Below are 20,378 nucleotides of genomic sequence, written 5' to 3'. Positions count from 1 at the left end.
ATTGCGGAATTCATTCGAAATGATAGAATGCATAATGTATGCTTTTTTTTGCGGTTTTATAGCGTTTTATAGCGAAAAAACATGAAAAAAAAGCGAAAAATCACCAACGTGTGCACACAGCCTTAATGTAATGGATTACAATATTACACATTACATCCTGCAACATTGCGGTAAGGAAGTATGATCACTTTACATTCAGATCATAATCCATTCTGGTTTGATGGGAGTGTATCATCAGAATATGACCCAATATTTAAATTGGATTTTGTGTGAATTTATTTTTATTTTTTATTTTTAGGAATGTCTTTCTCCCCATATCACTTCCTGCATAAAGCCAGTGTCCCATATCCCTGAAACACGGACTGCTCTCACATTGGAAGACCTAACTGCATTAGAGGTGTGTGTGTATATGTATATATATATGCAGCACAGAGCCACGTAGTATATTGCCTAGCCACATAGTATATTACCCAGTCCCGTAGTATATTGCCCAGCCACATAGTATATTACCCAGTCCCGTAGTATATTGCCCAGCCACATAGTATATTACCCAGTCCCGTAGTATATTGCCCAGCCACATAGCATATTGCCCAGTCACATAGTATACAGAAGACACGTAGTATATTGCCCAGACACGTAGTATATTGCCCAGACACGTAGCATATTGCCCAGCCATGTAGTATACAGCACAGAGCCACATAGTATACAGCACAGCCACGTAGTATATTGCCCAGCCACGTAGTATATTGCCCAGCCACGTAGTATATTGCCCAGCCACGTAGTATATTGCCCAGCCACGTAGTATATTGCCCAGCCACGTAGTATATTGCCCAGCCACGTAGTATATTGCCCAGCCACGTAGTATATTGCCCAGCCACGTAGTATATTGCCCAGCCACGTAGTATATTGCCCAGCCACGTAGTATATTGCCCAGCCACGTAGTATATTGCCCAGCCACGTAGTATATTGCCCAGCCACGTAGTATATTGCCCAGCCACGTAGTATATTGCCCAGCCACGTAGTATATTGCCCAGCCACGTAGTATATTGCCCGGCCACGTAGTATATTGCCCGGCCACGTAGTATATTGCCCGGCCACGTAGTATATTGCCCGGCCACGTAGTATATTGCCCGGCCACGTAGTATATTGCCCGGCCACGTAGTATATTGCCCGGCCACGTAGTATATTGCCCGGCCACGTAGTATATTGCCCGGCCACGTAGTATATTGCCCGGCCACGTAGTATATTGCCCGGCCACGTAGTATATTGCCCGGCCACGTAGTATATTGCCCGGCCACGTAGTATATTGCCCGGCCACGTAGTATATTGCCCAGCCACGTAGTATATTGCCCAGCCACGTAGTATATTGCCCAGCCACGTAGTATATTGCCCAGCCACGTAGTATGCACCATATCCCTTTTAAAAAAAAGAATTAAAATAAATAGTTACATACTTACCTTCTGGAGCCTCCCGATCGAAGCGGTGGGTTCCCGATGGTCCTCGCGCGCTCCGGTCCCAAGAGTGCATTGCGGTCTCGCGAGATGATGTAGCGGTCTTGCGAGACCGCTACATCATCATCTCGCGAGTTCGCAGCATGGACCGGTTACCGGAGCGTCGCGAGGAGCAAGAAAGGGGTGTTGTGGATCCGAGGGGCCGACGGACGGTGAGTATATAACGATTTTTTATTTTTTTAAATATTTTTAACATTAGATCTTTTTACTATTCATGCTGCATAGGCCGCATGAATAGTAAAAAGTTGGTCACACAGGGTTAATAGCAGTGTTAATGGATTGCGTTACACCGCGGTCAACGCTGCCATTAACCCTGTGTGAGCGCTGACCGGAGGGGAGTATGCGGGCGCCGGGCAGTGACTGCGGGGAGGAAGGAGCGGCCATTTTCTTCCAGACTGTGCCCGTCGCTGATTGGTCGTGGCTGTTTTGCCGCGACCAATCAGCGACTTGGATTTCCATGACAGACAGAGGCCGCGACCAACAATGAATATCTGTGAAAATGTATGCACACTTTAAGGATTTGTCAGGCTGGATTCGCACAGCTAAATCCTGGAAAATCCCTTTAATAATAGTTAGAAATGTCCACAGGCTATTTTTGTCTCATACTGCCTCTTGTTTCAGGAAATTCACATGAACATTAGAAGCAATTGGTCTGACTCACAGCCAGTTTGTATTTAAAGGGTTCCTGTCACCATGAAAACGCCCTCTTATCTGCGGGTGTCATATTATAGAGCATGGGGAGAAGAGTAGATTGATATTTAGTTTTGTGAGAAAAGATTCAGAATAACTTGTGTTTTAAATCATTTAATCGTCTGCTGTTTCTGGGATGTTTGGTCCAGTGGGCGGTCCGATCAGTGACTGACAGCTACCCCTGTATGCACACTTATACAAAGAAAGCTGTCAGTCACTGATCTGATAGGACTGCCCACTGGACCAAACACCACAGGAAGAGCGGTGCTTTAAATGATTAAAATACTGAATATTTTCTCGCAATACTAAATATCAATCTACTCCGCTCCTCCTGCTCTATAACTTGATGCTTGCAGATTAGACTGTATTTTCATGTGACAGGTCCCCTTTAAATGTCTAATGAGCATGTACAAAGGGGACCTGTGTCATCACCTACAGTAAATGGTGGATCCCATATCATCTGTATATAGAGGTCTTGTCATTATAATCCTGCCTCTGATGATGATGAGTTTGCTGAAAACTCTTACTGAGACAGGGAGTGTGAAAATTGCAAGATTTCTAATTTTGTTTTTAAAGACAGGTTGTGATATGAAAAATAACTGAAAAGAATCATACATGTAACACAAAAACCCAATTTTGCATTATTCTCTGATTGCACATTCCCTTTAATAGGTAGCTACAAGTTTCCTGTATTTTTATTTAGGATTGATGTTGTCCCACCTCACTCCCTCCAAAAATAAAAATTCAAATAACTCTACATCCAAGGTCTCATTCAGACGTCCATGTGTTGCATTCGTGTTCTCTCTGTGGTTAGTGTATGAGGCTTTCACACAGTTGTGTTTTATCAGCGACAGGGTGAAAAGTCTGAAAATCCATGATTATCGTATGCATCGATGGTAAAAACTGACACTGACCAAACACAGATGAAACTCCGGTCCAAAACGCTGATGACACTCGTGAAGAAATAAACCTTTAATGTCTGAATAAAGCCTAATAAATAAGACATGTGCACGCTTCCTTCAACATGGTTAGCATTTATCCCCTCCTGATGTGCATGTTAATGGCGCTGAAGAATCCTTTTAAGCATTGTTATATTTGTATTGTGTTTCTCTCATGACTGGGCGAGATCATTAAAGGGGGTTATCTGGGAGTATTTTACTTTTTTAATAATGGGTTCAAGAATTTCAGATCACGATTCTGCGGCTTCCGGTGACATCTCGTCGCCAGCTAGATGACCATGATTGCTCTGAGCTGGTAGAGATCTGACCGGCAGGTAGTTAGCAACTACTTGCCTGTCAGTTCTTAACCCTATGAGGTTAAAATAAAATGGTCCCAGATAACCCCTTTAGTTACATACTGCAATACTGAAGTATGGTGGCTCAGTGGTTCGCATAGTATCCTTTTAACGCTGTTGGGTCCTGGGTTCAGATTCCACCAAGGACATCATCTGCAATGGGTTTGTAGTGTTCTCCCTGTGTTTGTGGGTTTCCTCCGGGTACTTTGGGTTCCTGCCACACTCCAAAGACATATTGAAAGAGAAATTAGAGTACAATTTCCCTGCACAAGAAAAAAAATTAGTGAAATAGAAAAAAGTTTTTTAAATATTAAATCAATTGCTCTTCTTTTCCCAGGGTAAAAAAATGAAATGGCAAAGCAGTAAAACATTGAGTCTACCCTAAACGCCATTTTCTATGTCCATGCTACATTTCCCTTTATCGGGAGCATGTGCTCTGGTGATATGTGCCCATTAGTGCTTTCCTATACAGTAATACACATGGTATTGCGGTGCAGGCCTCTGTCTGGTGAATGGTTGCATTTGACTGGGCACATAATTTTGGTGAATGGCTGCTGTTCCCGGCGGGTTCCATGACTTGTCACAGGTCTTTTGCAGCCGAATAACGGCTGCTTGTTAGCTTTAGCCTTTACTAATTCTTTAGATTGGACATATTCTCTAACGCAAGGGTGGGGAATTAATTTTACCAAGGGGGCGACATGAAAGACCATGACTTGTGGAGGGCCGAATCAATATGCTAAGATTAATTCTACTGAATATTAATATTAACATATTATACTGTAATTTATATTAATAGTATCACTATACAGTATATTGAGCAGTATTAAATGGGTAGTCCACTACTTGGTCAAGTCCTTCTTGATCTAAATGTTTGGCCCTGGTAAAATATAAAAACTTATAGTCCCTATCCATGCTGGCGGTCCTGGGGCTCTTGTGCTGTTGTTGTGACATGTGACCCCTGGTGCCCAGTCAGCACTGGGTTCAGTTTTTCCATTTTTGGCCAAATCGAAAATGAAGAGGAAGTCCGGGCTGCAGCTGTTCTGACTTTCTCTTCAAGTTCGACAGGAGGCGGAGACAGTGACACCAGCGCTGATTGAGCGCTGGGAGTCTTGGGAAGAGCGAGTGCCGACACTGCGGGAATGGCACCCGCACGGAAGGTGAGTACAAGCTTTTTTATTTTGAAGGAGTCATACGTGGGATATGAGAAGTTGTCCAAGTAGTGCACAACTTCTTTAACCCCTTTCTGACATCCGATGTACTATCCCATCCATGTGGGCTGGGCCCGCCTGACCATGGACGGGATCGTATGTCATAGCTGATTGGCCGCACACACAGGTGGTGTGCGGCTGATCGGGGCCGGGTGTCAGCTGATTGTCACAGCTGACTCCCAGAACTAAGTGCCAGGAGCGGTCACAGACTGCTCCCGGCACTTTAACCTCCGGAACACTGCGATCAAACATGATCGCAGCTTTCCGGGAGCAGGCAGAGGGGCTGCCGCTGGGTCCTGATTTCTGCCATGGACATCCGGGTCTCCAGAGCTGAGAGACTTCCTGTCACAAGCTGCAGCGCTGACGGCTTTTGTAGCATTCAGATCTGCATGCTATAGAAGTGATCAGCCTGCAGAAAATGAGTGTCCCATAGTGGGACAGTGTGAAACTAAGAATGAATTAAAAACTTTTTTTTAAATTGTATAAATATTTAAAATAATAAAATGAATATTTGAATAAAAAAAATCTAAACAATAAAAGTACACATTTGGTATCGCTGCATCCGTGACAACCTGACCTATAAAACTAGTTAACCCCTTCAGTGAACATTAAAAAAAAGCCAAAAAACCCCCAATGCTTTATCATCATACCACTGAGCAGTGGAATAACGCGTGATCAAAAAGATGGGTATAAATAAACGTGGTACCGCTGAAAACGTCATCTTGTCTCGCAAAAAACAAGCCGCCATATAGCTCCATCGCCTGAAAAATAAGTTATTGCTCTTAGAATAAAGTGATGCAAAAATAATCTTTCTAGAAGTTTTTATTGTATAAAAGCGCCAAAGCATAAAAAAATGATAGAAATGAGGTATCACTGTGATCGTACTGACCCGAGTAGTAAAACTGCTTTATCAATTTTACCACACACGCAATGATGTAAACGCCCCATCCCCCCCCCAAAAAAAAAAAAATAAGGAATTGCTGGTTTTGTTCATTCTGCCTCCCAAAAATTGAAATAAAAAGTGAACAAACAGGTCATGAGCTCGAAAATGGTACTAATAAGTGTCAACTCGTCCTGCAAAAAACAAGACTTCACGTGACTCTGTGGGCCAAAATATGGAAAAATTGTAGCTCTCAAAATGTGGTGATGCAAAAACTATTTTTTTGCAAAAAAAAAAAGCGTCTTTTATTGCCGTTTATCACCTCTTAGTTAGGGAAAAATAATAAAATAAAAAAATTTGTATTAATTTCCATTTTCCCATTAGGGTTGGGATTGGGGGTTAGGGTTGGGATTAGGGTTAGGGGTGTGTTAGGTTTGCGGTTAGGGTTAGGCTACTTTCACACTAGAGTTGTGCACTGCACGTCGCAATGCGTCGTTTAGGGGAAAAAACGCATCCTGCAAAATTGCTTGCAGGATGTGTTTTTTCTCCATTGACTAACATTAGTGACGCATTGCGACGCTTTGCCACATGTCGCAACCGTCGTGCGACGGTTGCGCCGTGTTGTGGCGGACCGTCGACAGCAAAAAACGTTACATGTAACGTTTTTTGCTGCGTTATGTCCGCCATTTCTGACCGCGCATGCGCTGCCAGAACTCCGCCCCCACCTCCCCGCAACTCACAATGGGGCAGCGGATGCGCTGGAAAAATGCATCCGCTGCCCCCATTGTGCGGCGCTTGCACTGTGCGTCGGTAGGTTGGGCCGACGCAGCGCGATGGCCCCGCACAGACGCTAGTGTGAAAGTAGCCTCATAGTTAGGGTTGGGATTAGAGTTACGGGTGTGTTAGGGTTAGGTTTGTGGTTATGGTTAGGGGTGTGTTTGGGTCAGGGTTGGTGTTAGAATTTGGGGGGGGGGGGTGGGGGTTCCACTGTTTAGACACATCAGGAGCTCTCCAAACGTGACATGGCGTCTGATCTCAATTCCAGCCAATTTTGCATTTGCGAAAAGATCATTTTTGTGAACAAAATTATTTTTTTAGTTTTACTGCTCTACATTATAAACTTCTGTGATGCACTTGGGGGTTCACGGTGCTCACCAGACATCTAGATAAGTTCCTTAGGGGGTCTACTTTCCAAAATGGTGTCACTTGTGGGTGGGTTTCCACTGTTTAGGCACATCAGGGGCTCTCCAAACGCGACATGGAGTCCGATCTCAATTCCAGCCAATTTTGCATTGAAAAGTCAAACGGTGCTCCTTCCCTTCCGAGCTCTGCCATGCGCCCAAACAGTGGTTTACCTGCATATATGGGGTATCGGCGTACTCAGGGCAAATTGCACAACAACTTTTGGGGTCCAATTTCTCCTGTTACCCTTGGGAAAATAAAACAAATTGGATCTAAAGTAAATTTTTTGTGAAAAAAAGTTAAATGTTCATTTTGTTTTTTTAAACATTCCAAAAAATTTCTGTGAAGCACCTGAAGGGTTAATAAACTTTTTGAATGTGGTTTTGAGCACCTTGAGGGGTGCAGTTTTTAGATGTCACTTTTGGGTATCTTCTATCATATAGACCCCTCAAAGTGACTTCAAATATGATATGGTCCCTAAAAAAATGTTGTAAAAATGAGAAATCGCTGGTCAACTTTTAACACTTATAACTCCCTAACAAAAAGAAATTTGGTTCCAAAATTGTGCTGATGTAAAGTAGACGTGGGAAATGTTACTTATTAAGCATTTGGTGTGACATATCTCTGTGATTTAAGGGCATGAAAATTTAAAGTTGGAAAATAGTGACATTTTCAAAATTTTCACCAAATATGTCACGAAAGAACAATGTCAGAATCATCAGGATCCGTTTCAGAGTTATTACCTCATAAAGGGACAGTGGTCAGAATTAATATGCAAACCACCCTTAGGGGTAAAGGGGTTAAGTATGCAGACATCACATACAGCTCTGGCAAAAATTAAGAGACCACTGCAAAGTTTTCAGTTTGTCTGATTTTTCTCTTTATAGGCATATTTTTGAATAAAATGTAAATTGTTCTTTTATTCTATAAACTACTGACATGTCTCCGAAGTTCTAAGCAATATTTACCGTGTTTTTCGCTTTATAAGACACTCCGGATTATAAGATGCATCCCAAATTTTGAGGAGAAAAATAGGAAAACTTTTTTAAATAAATTGGTGGTGCTTCTTATAATCAATGCGTCTTAGGCTACGTTCACACTAGCGTTGTGCGCCGCTGCGTCGGCAACGCACAACGCACGCAAAAACGCGGCAAAACGCACGCAAAAACGCTGCGTTTTGCGACGCATGTGTCGTTTTTTGCCGAAATTCGGACGCAAGAAAAATGCAACTTGTTGCGTTTTCTTGGTCCGACGCTTGCGGCAAAAAAGACGCATGCGTCGCACAATGCAACAAAAAAAACACGCATGCGTCCCCCATGTTAAATATAGGGGCGCATGACGCATGCGTCGCCGCTGCGTCGCCCGACGCAAATTAGCGTAACGCTAGTGTGAACGTTACCTTATTGCTTACCGGCGTGGGGGGGTGGCTGCGGTGAAGCGGGGTTCCAGGGTTGCTGTTTGGGGAGGCAGGAGTGGAGCGTTGCTGCAGGCTGGGATGAGGGGGTGTACAGGGCTCCTGTGCTCTGGGGGTGGCTCCAGTGCTTCGGGGGTGTCTCTGGTGCTGCGGGGGGCAGTGCCAACATTTTGTGAAAGGCCACAGCCCCCTGGTAGTTCGGCCATGCTTTCCTGTGCGGTGGACTTCGGGAAAATGGCCGCCGGGAGGCGGCGCATGCGCAGGTGGAGATCTTGGGACCATGATCTCGAAAGATGAGATCTCAGCGCTGAAATCTCATCTCCCGAGATTCCGGCGGCCATTTTCCCAGAGTCCGTCGCACAGCAAAGCATGGACGAACTGCCAGGGGCTCTGGCCTTACCCAAAATGTCGACAGAACAGCAGCGGACAAGCACGACAGCGGCGGCGGACATCCCCTCATCCCAGCCTGTAACGGTAAGCGGTATATCCTTTTGGTAAGACGCACCCCCCATTTCCCCCCTCCCCCCCAAATTTGGGGGAAATAAAGTGCGTCTTACAAAGCGAAAAATACGGTATTTTCTGAAAATGAGAATTGGTCAAAGTAACAAAAAAAATGCATTGCTTGCAGACCTCAAATAATTTAAAAAAACAAGTTCATAATCATTTAGAAACAACAATATTAATGTTTTAACTTCGGAAGAGTTCAGAAATCAATATTTTGTGGAATAACCATGATTTTTAACCACAGCTTTCATGCTTTCCACCAGTCTTTCAGACTGCTTTTGGGTGACCTTATGCCACTCCTGGTACAAAAATTTAGGCAGTTCTGCTGTTTGATGGCTTGTGACTATCCATCTTCCTCTTGATTACATCCCAGAGGTATTCAATTGGGTTCAGATCTGGAGATTGGGCTGGGCATGACAGGGATTTGATGTGGTGTTCCTTCATCCACACCTTGATTGACCTAGCTGTGTGGCATGGCGCATTGTCCTCCTGAAAAAAACATTTCTCAGAGTTGGGGAACATTGCCTGAGGAGAAGGAATCAACTGTTTTTCCAGGATAACCTTGTATGCGGCTTGATTCATACGTCCTTTGCAAAGAACAACCTGCCCAATTCCAGCCTTGCTGAAGCATCCCCAGATCATCACCGATCCTCCACTAAATTTCACAGTGGGTGCAAGACACTGTGGCTTGTGCGCCTCTCCAGGTCTCCGTCTAACCATTAGACGACCAGGTGTTGGGCAAAGCTGAAAATTAGACTCATCAGAGAAGATTACCTTACTCCAGTCCTCTATAGTCCAATCCTTATGGTCTTTGGCAAACTTTAGCCTGGCTCTCCTTTGCTTCTCATCAATGAAAGGCTTTGTTGTAGCTTTACATGACTTGAGTCCTGCCTCTAGGAGCCTGTTACGAACTGTTCTTGCTGTGCACTTCACCCCAGCTGCCATTTGCCATTCCTTTTGTAGGTCACTCGATGTCTTCTTGCGGTTACTGAGTGACATTCGAATAAGATGATGGTCATCCCGGTCAGTGGACAGTCGTTATTGCACTCTACCGGTCTGTAGCTTTGTTGTCCCCATTGTCTGCTGCTTGACCTTGTTGCAATGGACTGCCATCTTCAAAATTTTAAGGATGGAGGCAACATGACGCTCACTGTATCCCTCTCCTAGTAAAGCCAGAATTGAGCCCTTTTTTTTCCCCTCACGCAAGACTTTTCTTTTCAACTCCTGTGGCATGGTTGTTATTTTTTTATTCCTATTACTTTTGGGCTATTACTAGCACTTGTTTTGCCATCCAGCTTGTCCTACTGCAAGAGGCTTGTGAACACCACAGCAGGGTTTATTATACTTTCCCTCCTTAAATAAGATTTGGTTCAGATCACCTAATCAGAAGCACATTAAGTAGAATGAGGTGTACTCTGGTTGGAATTCAACTGACACTGGAATGGAATGGCTGTCAGACATGTAGAGAAGCTGAATTTTAGAAAACTGTGCAGTGGTCTCTTAATTTTTGCCAGAGCTGTATATACTGCATGAGCCTGCACACAGCCCCCTATATAATGTAAGAGCCCACACGCAATTGCACTCACCTGAATATTCATTATTAATAAGGTCATTTTTTACTGATGATAAAATTTGTAAACATAAAAATCAATGTCGTAATTGCGTTTTGCTTTCCCTATTACACTCCACGTGGACTCACCTGGTTTTCAGTACGTTAAATGTTAATATGCGCCTTGCAAAACTGCAGTTCGTCCCGCAAAATAAAAAAAAAAAGTCCTCTTTCGAGTATGTCAACAGGGAGAAAAAAAGTTATGACTTGAATGGGAAGGAAGAAATTGAAATAGGAAAAATTGTCCCTGCTAGGAATGGGTTAAATCTGTTAGCGCTTTGCACTGGGACCCAGTGATGCACCTGCGCTGGGCGGCCTGGTTGCTTTTAGCAGTCAGAATCCGTAGGCTGAAGCATAGAGCCGAGGGTGTGAGTGGGGCCCGAGCTGGACAGCTCCATGCCGCAGTCACCAAACAGTCGACGCTCTGTTGGATCGGCACTGACAACATTCCTCCGAGGTCACACACCAATTGGTTTTCCATTTGTTAGCTATCCAGCCTGAACAGTTAGCTGAAACGTTTCTTTGTTGGAATAAGCTTGACAAGGATTTTGTGGCGAAAAGAAAAAAAAAAAAAGCAGGGAGAAGGCACAAACGTAAAATAAAAAGCTGTAAGTTACAGTAGAAGTTGTGTACCAAGTGATGGGGTTCTATGCATGGAACCAAGCAAATCTGAAAGTGTTCTGCCCTCTGTGTAGAATGGCACGTCCTGTGTGGTAAATAGGGCACCTTAACCTTTTTAAAGTTAAAAAGGTTATGCAGGTAGTGGAAAACCCCTTTAAACCCCCCCCCCCCCCCCTGAGTTCTTGATAGGGGAAAGGATTTTCAATAGGTGACAAAATTGGCTCGTTTTACAAGCATATTGCAATTTTAAAAACTTGAGACTACCCCTTTAAGCGATCAAACTGTTCCATGGAGGCTGCCATCTTGGGGGACACACTTTCTCCCTGAACTGTCTGTTTAGATAGTAATTTACAAAGAAATGTCAGCCTGTTAGTGTCTGTGTATTAAAGGGGTTTTCCATCATTTATTTTTTTGTCTATAGGATGGGTTGTGTCACACGAGATCATTTGCTTTGGGCAGCACGGTGGCTCAGTGGTTAGCACTGCAGCTTTGCCGCGCTGCAGTCCTGGATTAAATCCCACCAAGGACCACATCTGCAAGAAGCTGGTATGTTCTCCCCATGTTTGTGTGGGTTTCCTCCAGGTTCTCCAGTTTCACAATTTTGGCATTCTGCGGTCAATCACTGGGCACAGCAGCCATGCCGGCAAAGACCAAGGGCAGCGCAGGGGTGCTAGTGGGTAGCTAAAATTGATTTTTGTATTTTATCACAGACCAAGTCTTTACATTAGTGTCTAAATGTGTATACTAATGTGAACAGAGCTTTACACTGTAAGAAATGTGAGCATTTTATAAGTAGCTGTAAATACCAATATTAAAATACATAAAAGAAATCCTTACAAAAAAGCAACGCAAAGTGTAATTATCCTGAGGCTAGCTCCACAGATGAGTATAGACGAGTGTAAGAAACCTAACCCCAGCCAGGATAGCGTGTACCTCTGCTGCATATGGTTTCCTATTTAAAGGGACTCTGTCACCTGAGTTTGGCGGGCTCTCTGTCCGGTCCGATCATGCGGATGTATGCGGATGAAACGTTGCGTACCCGGATGCAAATGTGAAGCCGGCCTTAAAGATCTAAAAACACCAAAACCGCAAACTTTGTGAAAAATCAGCATTTTACACTCAATTTTTGGCCATGACTTAGCATTCATTGTTACATAGAAGTTACATGGAATCTGTCAGTAGGACCAACCTTCTTAAGCGGTCTATGCAGTCAAGCAGTTTTGAGGAAGCTGAATAGCACAATACCATGATATCTGTGATCCCATGTTATATTCCAAAGAAATACAAGTTTTTCTTATATGTAAGTAAGCTGTTAAGGACTATATGCTGGACACTGATCTGCATGAGAATCTGCCCCCAGAGCGTAATATTTTTTTTTGTTAGAAAGAGGGAGCTACCAGTGTGATGTGTAATGACTGACACTCACCTCTGCAGTGAGACCAGAGCTAATGCAGTACAGCAGGGCTGAATGTTGTCTCATTATAAACATTTGCAGCAGCCCCTGTCGTCGTCTTGTGCTGGCAGCTTTGTTGCAGGTCTGTGCCTGATTATAACTAAGACAGTACAGCAGAGTTGAACCTTGTCTCATTACAAACACATTTGCAGTTATTTTCTTACAGAGCAGTCAGCTCTGCTCACCACCCCACTGGCTTCAGTGTGTGAGGACTGCAGCTATAAATGTGAATGTAATGAGACAAAGTTCACTTCTTCTGTACAGTTAGCTCTGCTGTACTGCTAGCTATTTAGTCACTGCAGAGCTGTGTGTGATTATAATTCAAAAGTGCCAAAATGTGCGAAAAACAAGAGAAAAAAAAAAACAAACAAAAAAAAAAATGTTGAAACTGCGCTCAAGAAACAACCAAAAGGCAAAAAGCACTTGAGAACATAAGTCGCAGGCATTTAAAATCCTCGTCATGTTTGCCTTGCGTACGCACATACAGCGCCCTGAGCGCTCTGACAGGTCCTGATAAGGCGAGTACTGCGCGTGTGAACTACCTGTTGCATACTCGTTTTGTGGAACATACATGTCTGAACCGTTTGTTTTAATTTGAGAGGTTATTTGTTATGTGGTTTGGTGTTTTTATTCTGACAAATATGGTAGCCAACTTATTTTCATTTGCTAAAAATGTGTATTTTTTTTTTCTTCCTCAGCTTCCAATTAAAGCCGGGCAGCAAAATACAAACACCAAAGTCAGCATGGAGCACAACAAAGAGTGCCTCATCAACATTTCCAAGTACAAGTTTTCTCTAGTCATAAGTGGACTCACACACATCCTAAAAAATGTCAACAACATGGTAAGTATGAAGCCAATGGCTGCAGTAATGTACTGGGCAATGGCTTTTACTTTGCTAGTTACAAGTAAGTCCATGTCAGATCCTGGTAATAAGCATGTGGCGCACTGGCTGCAAAACAGCTTTGCATAGTAAAAAACAAAACTTTTATTAAACCGAGCCAGTCACCATGAGGGTAAGGTCACACAGGGCGTTTTTGCTGTTTTTTTTTTTTTTTTCTGCAGCAAAACCTGATGATCTTGGCAGGAAAGAAGCTGCGTAAAAAAAAAGGTTTTGGTGCGTTTTTTTTTTTGTCCATGCTAATATCCTTGGATTTTCAGCAGCAAATAATGATACCTGCGTTTTTTGCTGCGTTTTTTTTCAACACCTATTCAAGTCAATGGGTGAAAAAACGCTGAAAGTGACATGCTCTATGTCCAAAAAACGCAGCAATGCACAATATACTGATCAAACAAAAAACCAATGTGTGTGCATGAGATTTCTGTAATCTCATAGGCTTTGCTGGTACTGTAAAAAGCAGCTGAAAATTAGCATAAAAAAGCAGCAAAAATATGCAGCAAAAACGCCCTCTGTGAACTTACCCTTAAGATGCAGTCCGATCTGCAGGCACCATGTTAGGGTAAGTTCACACAGGACATTTTTGCTGCATATTTTTGCCGCTTTTTTATGATGATTTTCAGCTGCTTTTTACAATACCAGCAAAACCTATGAGATTTCAGAAATCTCATGCACACACATTGGTTTTTGTTTGATCAATATTTTGTGCTTTGCTGCGTTTTTTTGACATAGAGCATGTCACTTCTTTAAGCGTTTTTGCTGCGTTTTTTCACCCATTGACTTGAATGGGTGTTGAAAAAAACGCTGCAAAAACGCAGGTATCATTATTTGCTGCGTTTTTGCTGCTGAAAATCCAAGGACATTATCCTGGACAAAGAGAAAAAAATTCACCAAATACGCAACAATAAAAGCACCAAAAAACGCACCTAAACCTGTGTTTTTGACCCAGCTTCTTTCCTGCCAAGATGATCAGGTATTGCTGCAGAAAAAAATACGTAGCAAAAACGTCCTGTGTGAACGTACCCTTAAACAGCAGGAGAAGCCGAGTAGATATATACAGGTGCTTCTCACTAAATTAGAATATCATCAAAAAGTTAATTTATTTGTTCTTCAGTACAAAAGGTGAAACTCATATATATATTATATAGTCATTACAAACCGTGATCTATTTCAAGTGTTTATTTCTGTTAATGTTGATGATTATGGCTTACAGCCAATGAAAACCCAAAAGTCGTTATCTCAGTAAATTAGAATAATTAACAGAAAACACCTGCAAAGGCTTCTTAAGCATTGTAAAAAGGTCCCTTAGTCTTTCAGTAGGCTCCATAATCATGGGGAAGACTGCTGACTTGACAGATGTCCAGAAGGCAGTCATTGACACACTCCGCAAGGAGGGAAAGCCACAAAAAGTCATTATTAAAGATAGCTGTTCAGAGAGTGCTGTATCCAAGCATATTAATGGAAGGTTGAGTGGAAGGAAGAAGTGTGGTAGGAAAAGGTGCGCAAGCAACCGCGATAACCGCAGCCTTGAAAGGATTGTTAACCACTAAAGGGCACCTGTCACCTGAATTTGGCGGGACCAGTTTTGGGTCATATGGGCGGAGTTTTCGGGTGTTTGATTCACCCTTTCCTTACCCGCTGGCTGCATGCTGGCCGCAATATTGGATTGAAGTTCATTCTCTGTCTTCCGTAGTACACGCCTGCGCAAGGCAAGATTGTCTTGTGCAAGCGTGTACTACGGAGGACAGAAAATTAACTTCAATCCAATATTTCGGCCAGCATGCAGCCAGCGGGTAAGGAAAGGGTGAATCAAACACCCGAAAACTCCGCCCATATGACCCAAAACTGGTCCCACCAAATTCAGGTGACAGGTTCCCTTTAACCCCCGGGCCATTTTGCGTTTTCGTTTTTTTGCTCCCCTTCTTCCCAGTGCCATAACATTTTTATTTTTTAGTCAAAATGGCCACGTGAGGGCTTGTTTTTTTGCAGGACAAGTTGTACTTTTGAACGACACCATTGGTTTTAATATATCGTGTACAAGAAAACGGGGGAAAAAATTCCAAGTGCGGTGAAATTACCAAAAACAGTGGAAATCCACAGTTGCTTTTTTTTTTTTTACCATGTTCACTAAATGCTAAAGGTGCTTTTATGATTGTCCAGGTCATTGCAAGTTCATAGACACCTGACATACCGAAGTTCTTTTTATATTTAAGTGGTGAAAAAAAAATATCATAGCTTTGGTTAAAAAAAAAATAAATGGCGCCATTTTCTGAGGCTTGTAACGTCTCCATTTTTCTTGATTTGGGGCTGGGTGAGAGCTTATATTTTGCGTGCCGAGGTGATGTTTTTATTGATTCCATTTTGGTGTAGGTATGATCTTTTGATCGCCCGTTATTGCATTTTATTGCAATGTAGCAGTGACATTTTTACTTTTTTTTTTTTCTCGTTACGCCTTTCAGCAATTAAGTTAAATCTTTTTTATATTGATCGGGCAGTTCTGAATGTGGCGATACCAAATATGTGTATGTTTAAATTTTTTATTTTGAAGGGGGTGATTTGAACTTATATTTTATATATTTTTTCATATTTTTAAAAGCTTTTTTTCTTCACTTTTTGCATGCTTCAATAGTCTCCATTGGAGACTAGACTCTGCACTTATCCAATCGGCTCTGCTACATACAGGCAATGATCAGATTGCCTGTATGTAGCAGAAACACTCACTTGCTATAAGTGCGACCACTGGGTGGGGCTCATAGGCAATCAGGCTATTACCATTGAGGTCTGTTGGAGACCTCTGTCATGCCAACCCATCGGTGATGCGCGATCACGTGACAGGGTCACCGATGGGCGTGATTTCCGGCGCACTTGCTGGAAGCGAGTTAGATGCCGCTGTGAGAGATTGACAAGCGGCATTTAACAGGTTAACAGCCGTGGGTGGATCGTGATTCCATCCACGGCTATTAGAGGCACATGTCAGCTGTTCAAAACAGTTGACATGTGTCGGGAAAGATGTGGGTTCAGTGCCGGAGCGTACATCAACAGGAGGGAGTCCTACGTGGGCGTAATATTACACCCAAAGTCAGAAAGGGGTTAAGAAAAGGCCATTCTAAAATTTGGGGGTGATTCACAAGGAGTGGACTGCTGCTGGAGTCATTGCTTCAAGAGCCACCACACAGACGTATCCAGGACATGGGCTACAAGTGTCGCATTCCTTGTGTCAAGCCACTCATGACCAATAGACAACGCCAGAAATGTCCTACCTGGGCCAAGGAGAAAAAGAACCTGACTGTTGCTCAGTGGTCCAAGGTGTTGTTTTCAGATGAGAGTAAATTTTGCATTTCATTTGGAAATCAAGGTCCCAGAGTCTGGAGGAAGAGTGGAAAAGCACACAATCCAAGCTGCTTAAGGTCTAGTGTGAAGTTCCCACAATCAGTGATGGTTTGAGAAGCCATGTCACCTGCTGGTGTAGGTCCACTGTGTTTTATCAAGACCAAAGTCAATGCAGCCGTCTACCATAAACTTTTAGGGTATGTGCACACGTTGCAGATTTCCTGCAGAACTGCAGCTTTTTTTTCCGCGCAGAAACGCTGCAGATCTGCAAGTGATTTACAGTACAATGTAAATCAATGGCAAAAAAAAAATGCTGTGCTGATGATGAGGAAAGATCTGCACCGAAAACGCAGCAGATTGCAAAAAAGGACCATGTCAATTCTTTGTGCAGATCTGCTGCATTTCTGCACCCATTTCATAATAGAAATCTGTAAGGATAAAAAAAAGAAGAAATCTGCACAAAAATCTGCAACGTGTGAACATACTAAAGAAAGGCGCAGATTCCGACCTGCATTTTCTGCCAAGAAATGCAAAATCTGCACAGAAAATTCCACAGTCAAATCTGCAACGTGTGCACATAGCCTTAGAGCACTTCATGCTTCCCTCTGCCGACAAGCTTTTTGGAAATGAAAATTACATAATGCTGTAGATAAGCCCCTGATGCTGGTGGGCTTAGCTCACTTTCGATTTTGGGGGTGACAGGTTCCCTTTGACCCCTACATGACCCAGCATATTTTGACCTTAATGACCTGGCCATTTTTTGCAATTCTGACCAGTGTCCCTTTGAGGTAATAACTCAGGAAAGCTCCAACGGATCCTAGCGACTCTGAGATTGTTTATTCAAACATAGTGGGCTTCATGTTAGTAGTAAATTTAGGTCGAAAATGTTTGCGTTTTTGTGAAAAAATCGGAAAATTGGCGAAAATTTTGAAAATATCGCAATTTTCACATTTTGAATTTTTCTTTTGTTAAACCAGAGAGTTATGTGACACAAAATAGTTAATAAATAACATTTCCCACATGTATACTTTACATCAGCACAATTTTGGAAACAAAATTTTTTTTTTGCTAGGAAGTTATTAGGGTTAAAATTTGACCAGCGATTTCTCATTTTTACAACAAAATTTACAAAACCATTTTTTTTAGTGACCACCACACATTTGAAGTCAGTTTAAGGGGTCTATATGGCTGAAAATCCCCAAAAGTGACACCATTCTAAAAACTGCACCCCTCAAAGTGCTCAAAACCACATTCAAGAAGTTTATTAACCCTTCAGGTGCTTCACAGCAGCAGAAGCAACATGGAAGGAAAAAATGAACATTTAACTTTTTAGTCACAAAAATGATCTTTTAGCAACTTTTTTTTTATTTTCCCAATGGTACAAGGAGAAACTGAACCACGAAAGTTGTTGTCCAATTTGTCCTGAGTACGCTGATACCTCATATGTGGGGGTAAACCACTGTTTGGGCGCACGGCAGGGCTTGGAAGGGAAGGAGCGCCATTTGACTTTTTGAATGAAAAATTGGCTCCACTCTTTAGCGGACACCATGTCACGTTTGGAGAGCCCCCGTGTGCCTAAAAATTGGAGCTCCCCCACAAGTGACCCCATTTTGGAAACTAGACGCCCCAAGGAACTTATCTAGATGCATAGTGAGAACTTTGAACCCCCGGGGGCTTCACAAATTGATCCGTAAAAATGAAAAAGTACTTTTTTTTCACAAAAAAATTCTTTTAGCCTCAATTTTTTTCATTTTCACATGGGCAACAGGATAAAATGGATCCTAAAATTTGTTGGGCAATTTCTCATGAGTACACCGATACCTCACATGTGGGGGTAAACCACTGTTTGGGCACATGGTAAGGTTCGGAAGGGAAGGAGCGCCATTTGACTTTTTGAATGAAAAATTATCTCCATCGTTAGCGGACACCATGTCGTGTTTGGAGAGCCCCCGTGTGCCTAAACATTGGAGCTCCCCCACAAATGACCCCATTTTGGAAACTAGACCCCCCAAGGAACTTATCTAGATGCATATTGAGCACTTTAAACCCTCAGGTGCTTCACAAATTGATCTGTAAAAATGAAAAAGTACTTTTTTTTTCACAAAAAAATTCTTTTCGCCTCAGTTTTTCATTTTCACATGGGCAATAGGATAAAATGAATCCTAAAATTTGTTGGGCAATTTCTCCCGAGTACGCCGATACCTCATATGTGGGGGTAAACCACTGTTTGGGCACACGGCAGGGCTCGGAAGGGAAGGCGCGCCATTTGACTTTTTGAATGGAAAATTAGCTCCAATTGTTAGCGGACACCATGTCGCGTTTAGAGAGCCCCTGTGTGCCTATGCATTGGAGCTCCCCCACAAGTGACCCCATTTTGGAAACTAGACCCCCCAAGGAACTTATCTAGATGCATATTGAGCACTTTAAACCCCCAGGTGCTTCACAGAAGTTTATAATGCAGAGCCATGAAAATAAAAAATAATTTTTCTTTCCTCAAAAATGATTTTTAGCCTGGAATTTCCTATTTTGCCAAGGGTAATAGGAGAAATTGGACCGCAAATGTTGTTGTCCAGTTTGTCCTGAGTACGCTGATACCCCATATGTGGGGGTAAACCACTGTTTGGGCACACGTGGGGGCTCAGAAGGGAAGTAGTGACTTTTGAAATGCAGACTTTGATGGAATGGTCTGCGGGCGTCACGTTGCGTTTGCAGAGCCCCTGGTGTGCCTAAACAGTAGAAACCCCCCACAAGTGACCCCATTTTGGAAACTAGACCCCCCAAGGAACTTATCTAGATATGTGGTGAGCACTTTGAACCCCCAAGTGCTTCACAGACGTTTACAACGCAGAGCCGTGAAAATAAAAAATCATTTTTCTTTCCTCAAAAATGATTTTTAGCCTGGAATTTCCTATTTTGCCAAGGGTAATAGGAGAAATTGGACCGCAAATGTTGTTGTCCAGTTTGTCCTGAGTACGCTGATACCCCATATGTGGGGGTATACCACTGTTTGGGCGCACGGCAGGGCTCGGAAGGGAAGGCACGCCAATTGGCTTTTTAAATGGAAAATTAGCTCCAATCATTAGCGGACACCATGTCACGTTTGGAGAGCCCCTGTGTGCCTAAACATTGGAGATCCCCCACATATGACCCCATTTTGGAAACTAGACCCCCAAAGGAACTAATCTAGATGTGTGGTGAGGACTTTGAACTTCCAAGTGCTTCACAGAAGTTTATAACGCAGAGCCATGAAAATAAAATAAAAATTTTATTTTCTCTAAAATGATTTTTTAGCCTGCAATTTATTATTTTCCCAAGGGTAAAAGGAGAAATTTGACCCCAAAAGTTGTTGTACAGTTTCTCCTGAGTACGCTGATACCCCATATGTGGGGGTAAACCACAGTTTGGGCACGTCGGGGCTCGGAAGTCAAGTAGTGACATTTTGAAATGCAGACTTTGATGGAATGCTCTGCGGGCGTTACGTTGCGTTTGCAGAGCCCCTGATGTGGCTAAACAGTAGAAACCCCCCACAAGTGACCCCATTTTAGAAACTAGACCCCGAAAGGAACTTATCTAGATGTGAGGTGAGCACTTTGAACCCCCAAGTGCTTCACAGAAGTTTATAACACAGAGCAGTGAAAATAATAAATACGTTTTCTTTCCTCAAAAATAATTTTTTAGCCCAGAATTTTTTATTTTCCCAAGGGTTACAGGAGAAATTGGACCCCAAAAGTTGTTGTCCAGTTTCTCCTGAGTATCGCTGATACCCCATATGTGGGGGTAAACCAC

At 42.9% G+C, this 20,378-nt stretch overlaps 1 protein-coding gene across 7 annotated transcripts in view; it reads left to right on the top strand.

Moving 5' to 3' along the window:
* The window catches only part of NF1 (neurofibromin 1), a 399,313-nt gene that overhangs the window by 20,786 nt on the left and 358,149 nt on the right, over window positions 1-20,378 (top strand). For all 7 annotated transcript variants that reach the window (XM_069757802.1, XM_069757799.1, XM_069757798.1 and 4 more), the window contains exon 2: window positions 13,065-13,208. In XM_069757802.1, the coding sequence (XP_069613903.1) occupies window positions 13,065-13,208 (144 nt within the window). The remainder of the gene's footprint in view (window positions 1-13,064; window positions 13,209-20,378) is intronic.

Source organism: Ranitomeya imitator, chromosome 3 (genome assembly GCF_032444005.1).
Source record: "Ranitomeya imitator isolate aRanImi1 chromosome 3, aRanImi1.pri, whole genome shotgun sequence".
Classification (NCBI taxonomy): Eukaryota; Metazoa; Chordata; class Amphibia; order Anura; family Dendrobatidae; genus Ranitomeya; species Ranitomeya imitator.
The sequence above is the reverse complement of the archived record's forward strand: the minus strand, read 5'-3'. Positions and strand labels throughout refer to the sequence as shown.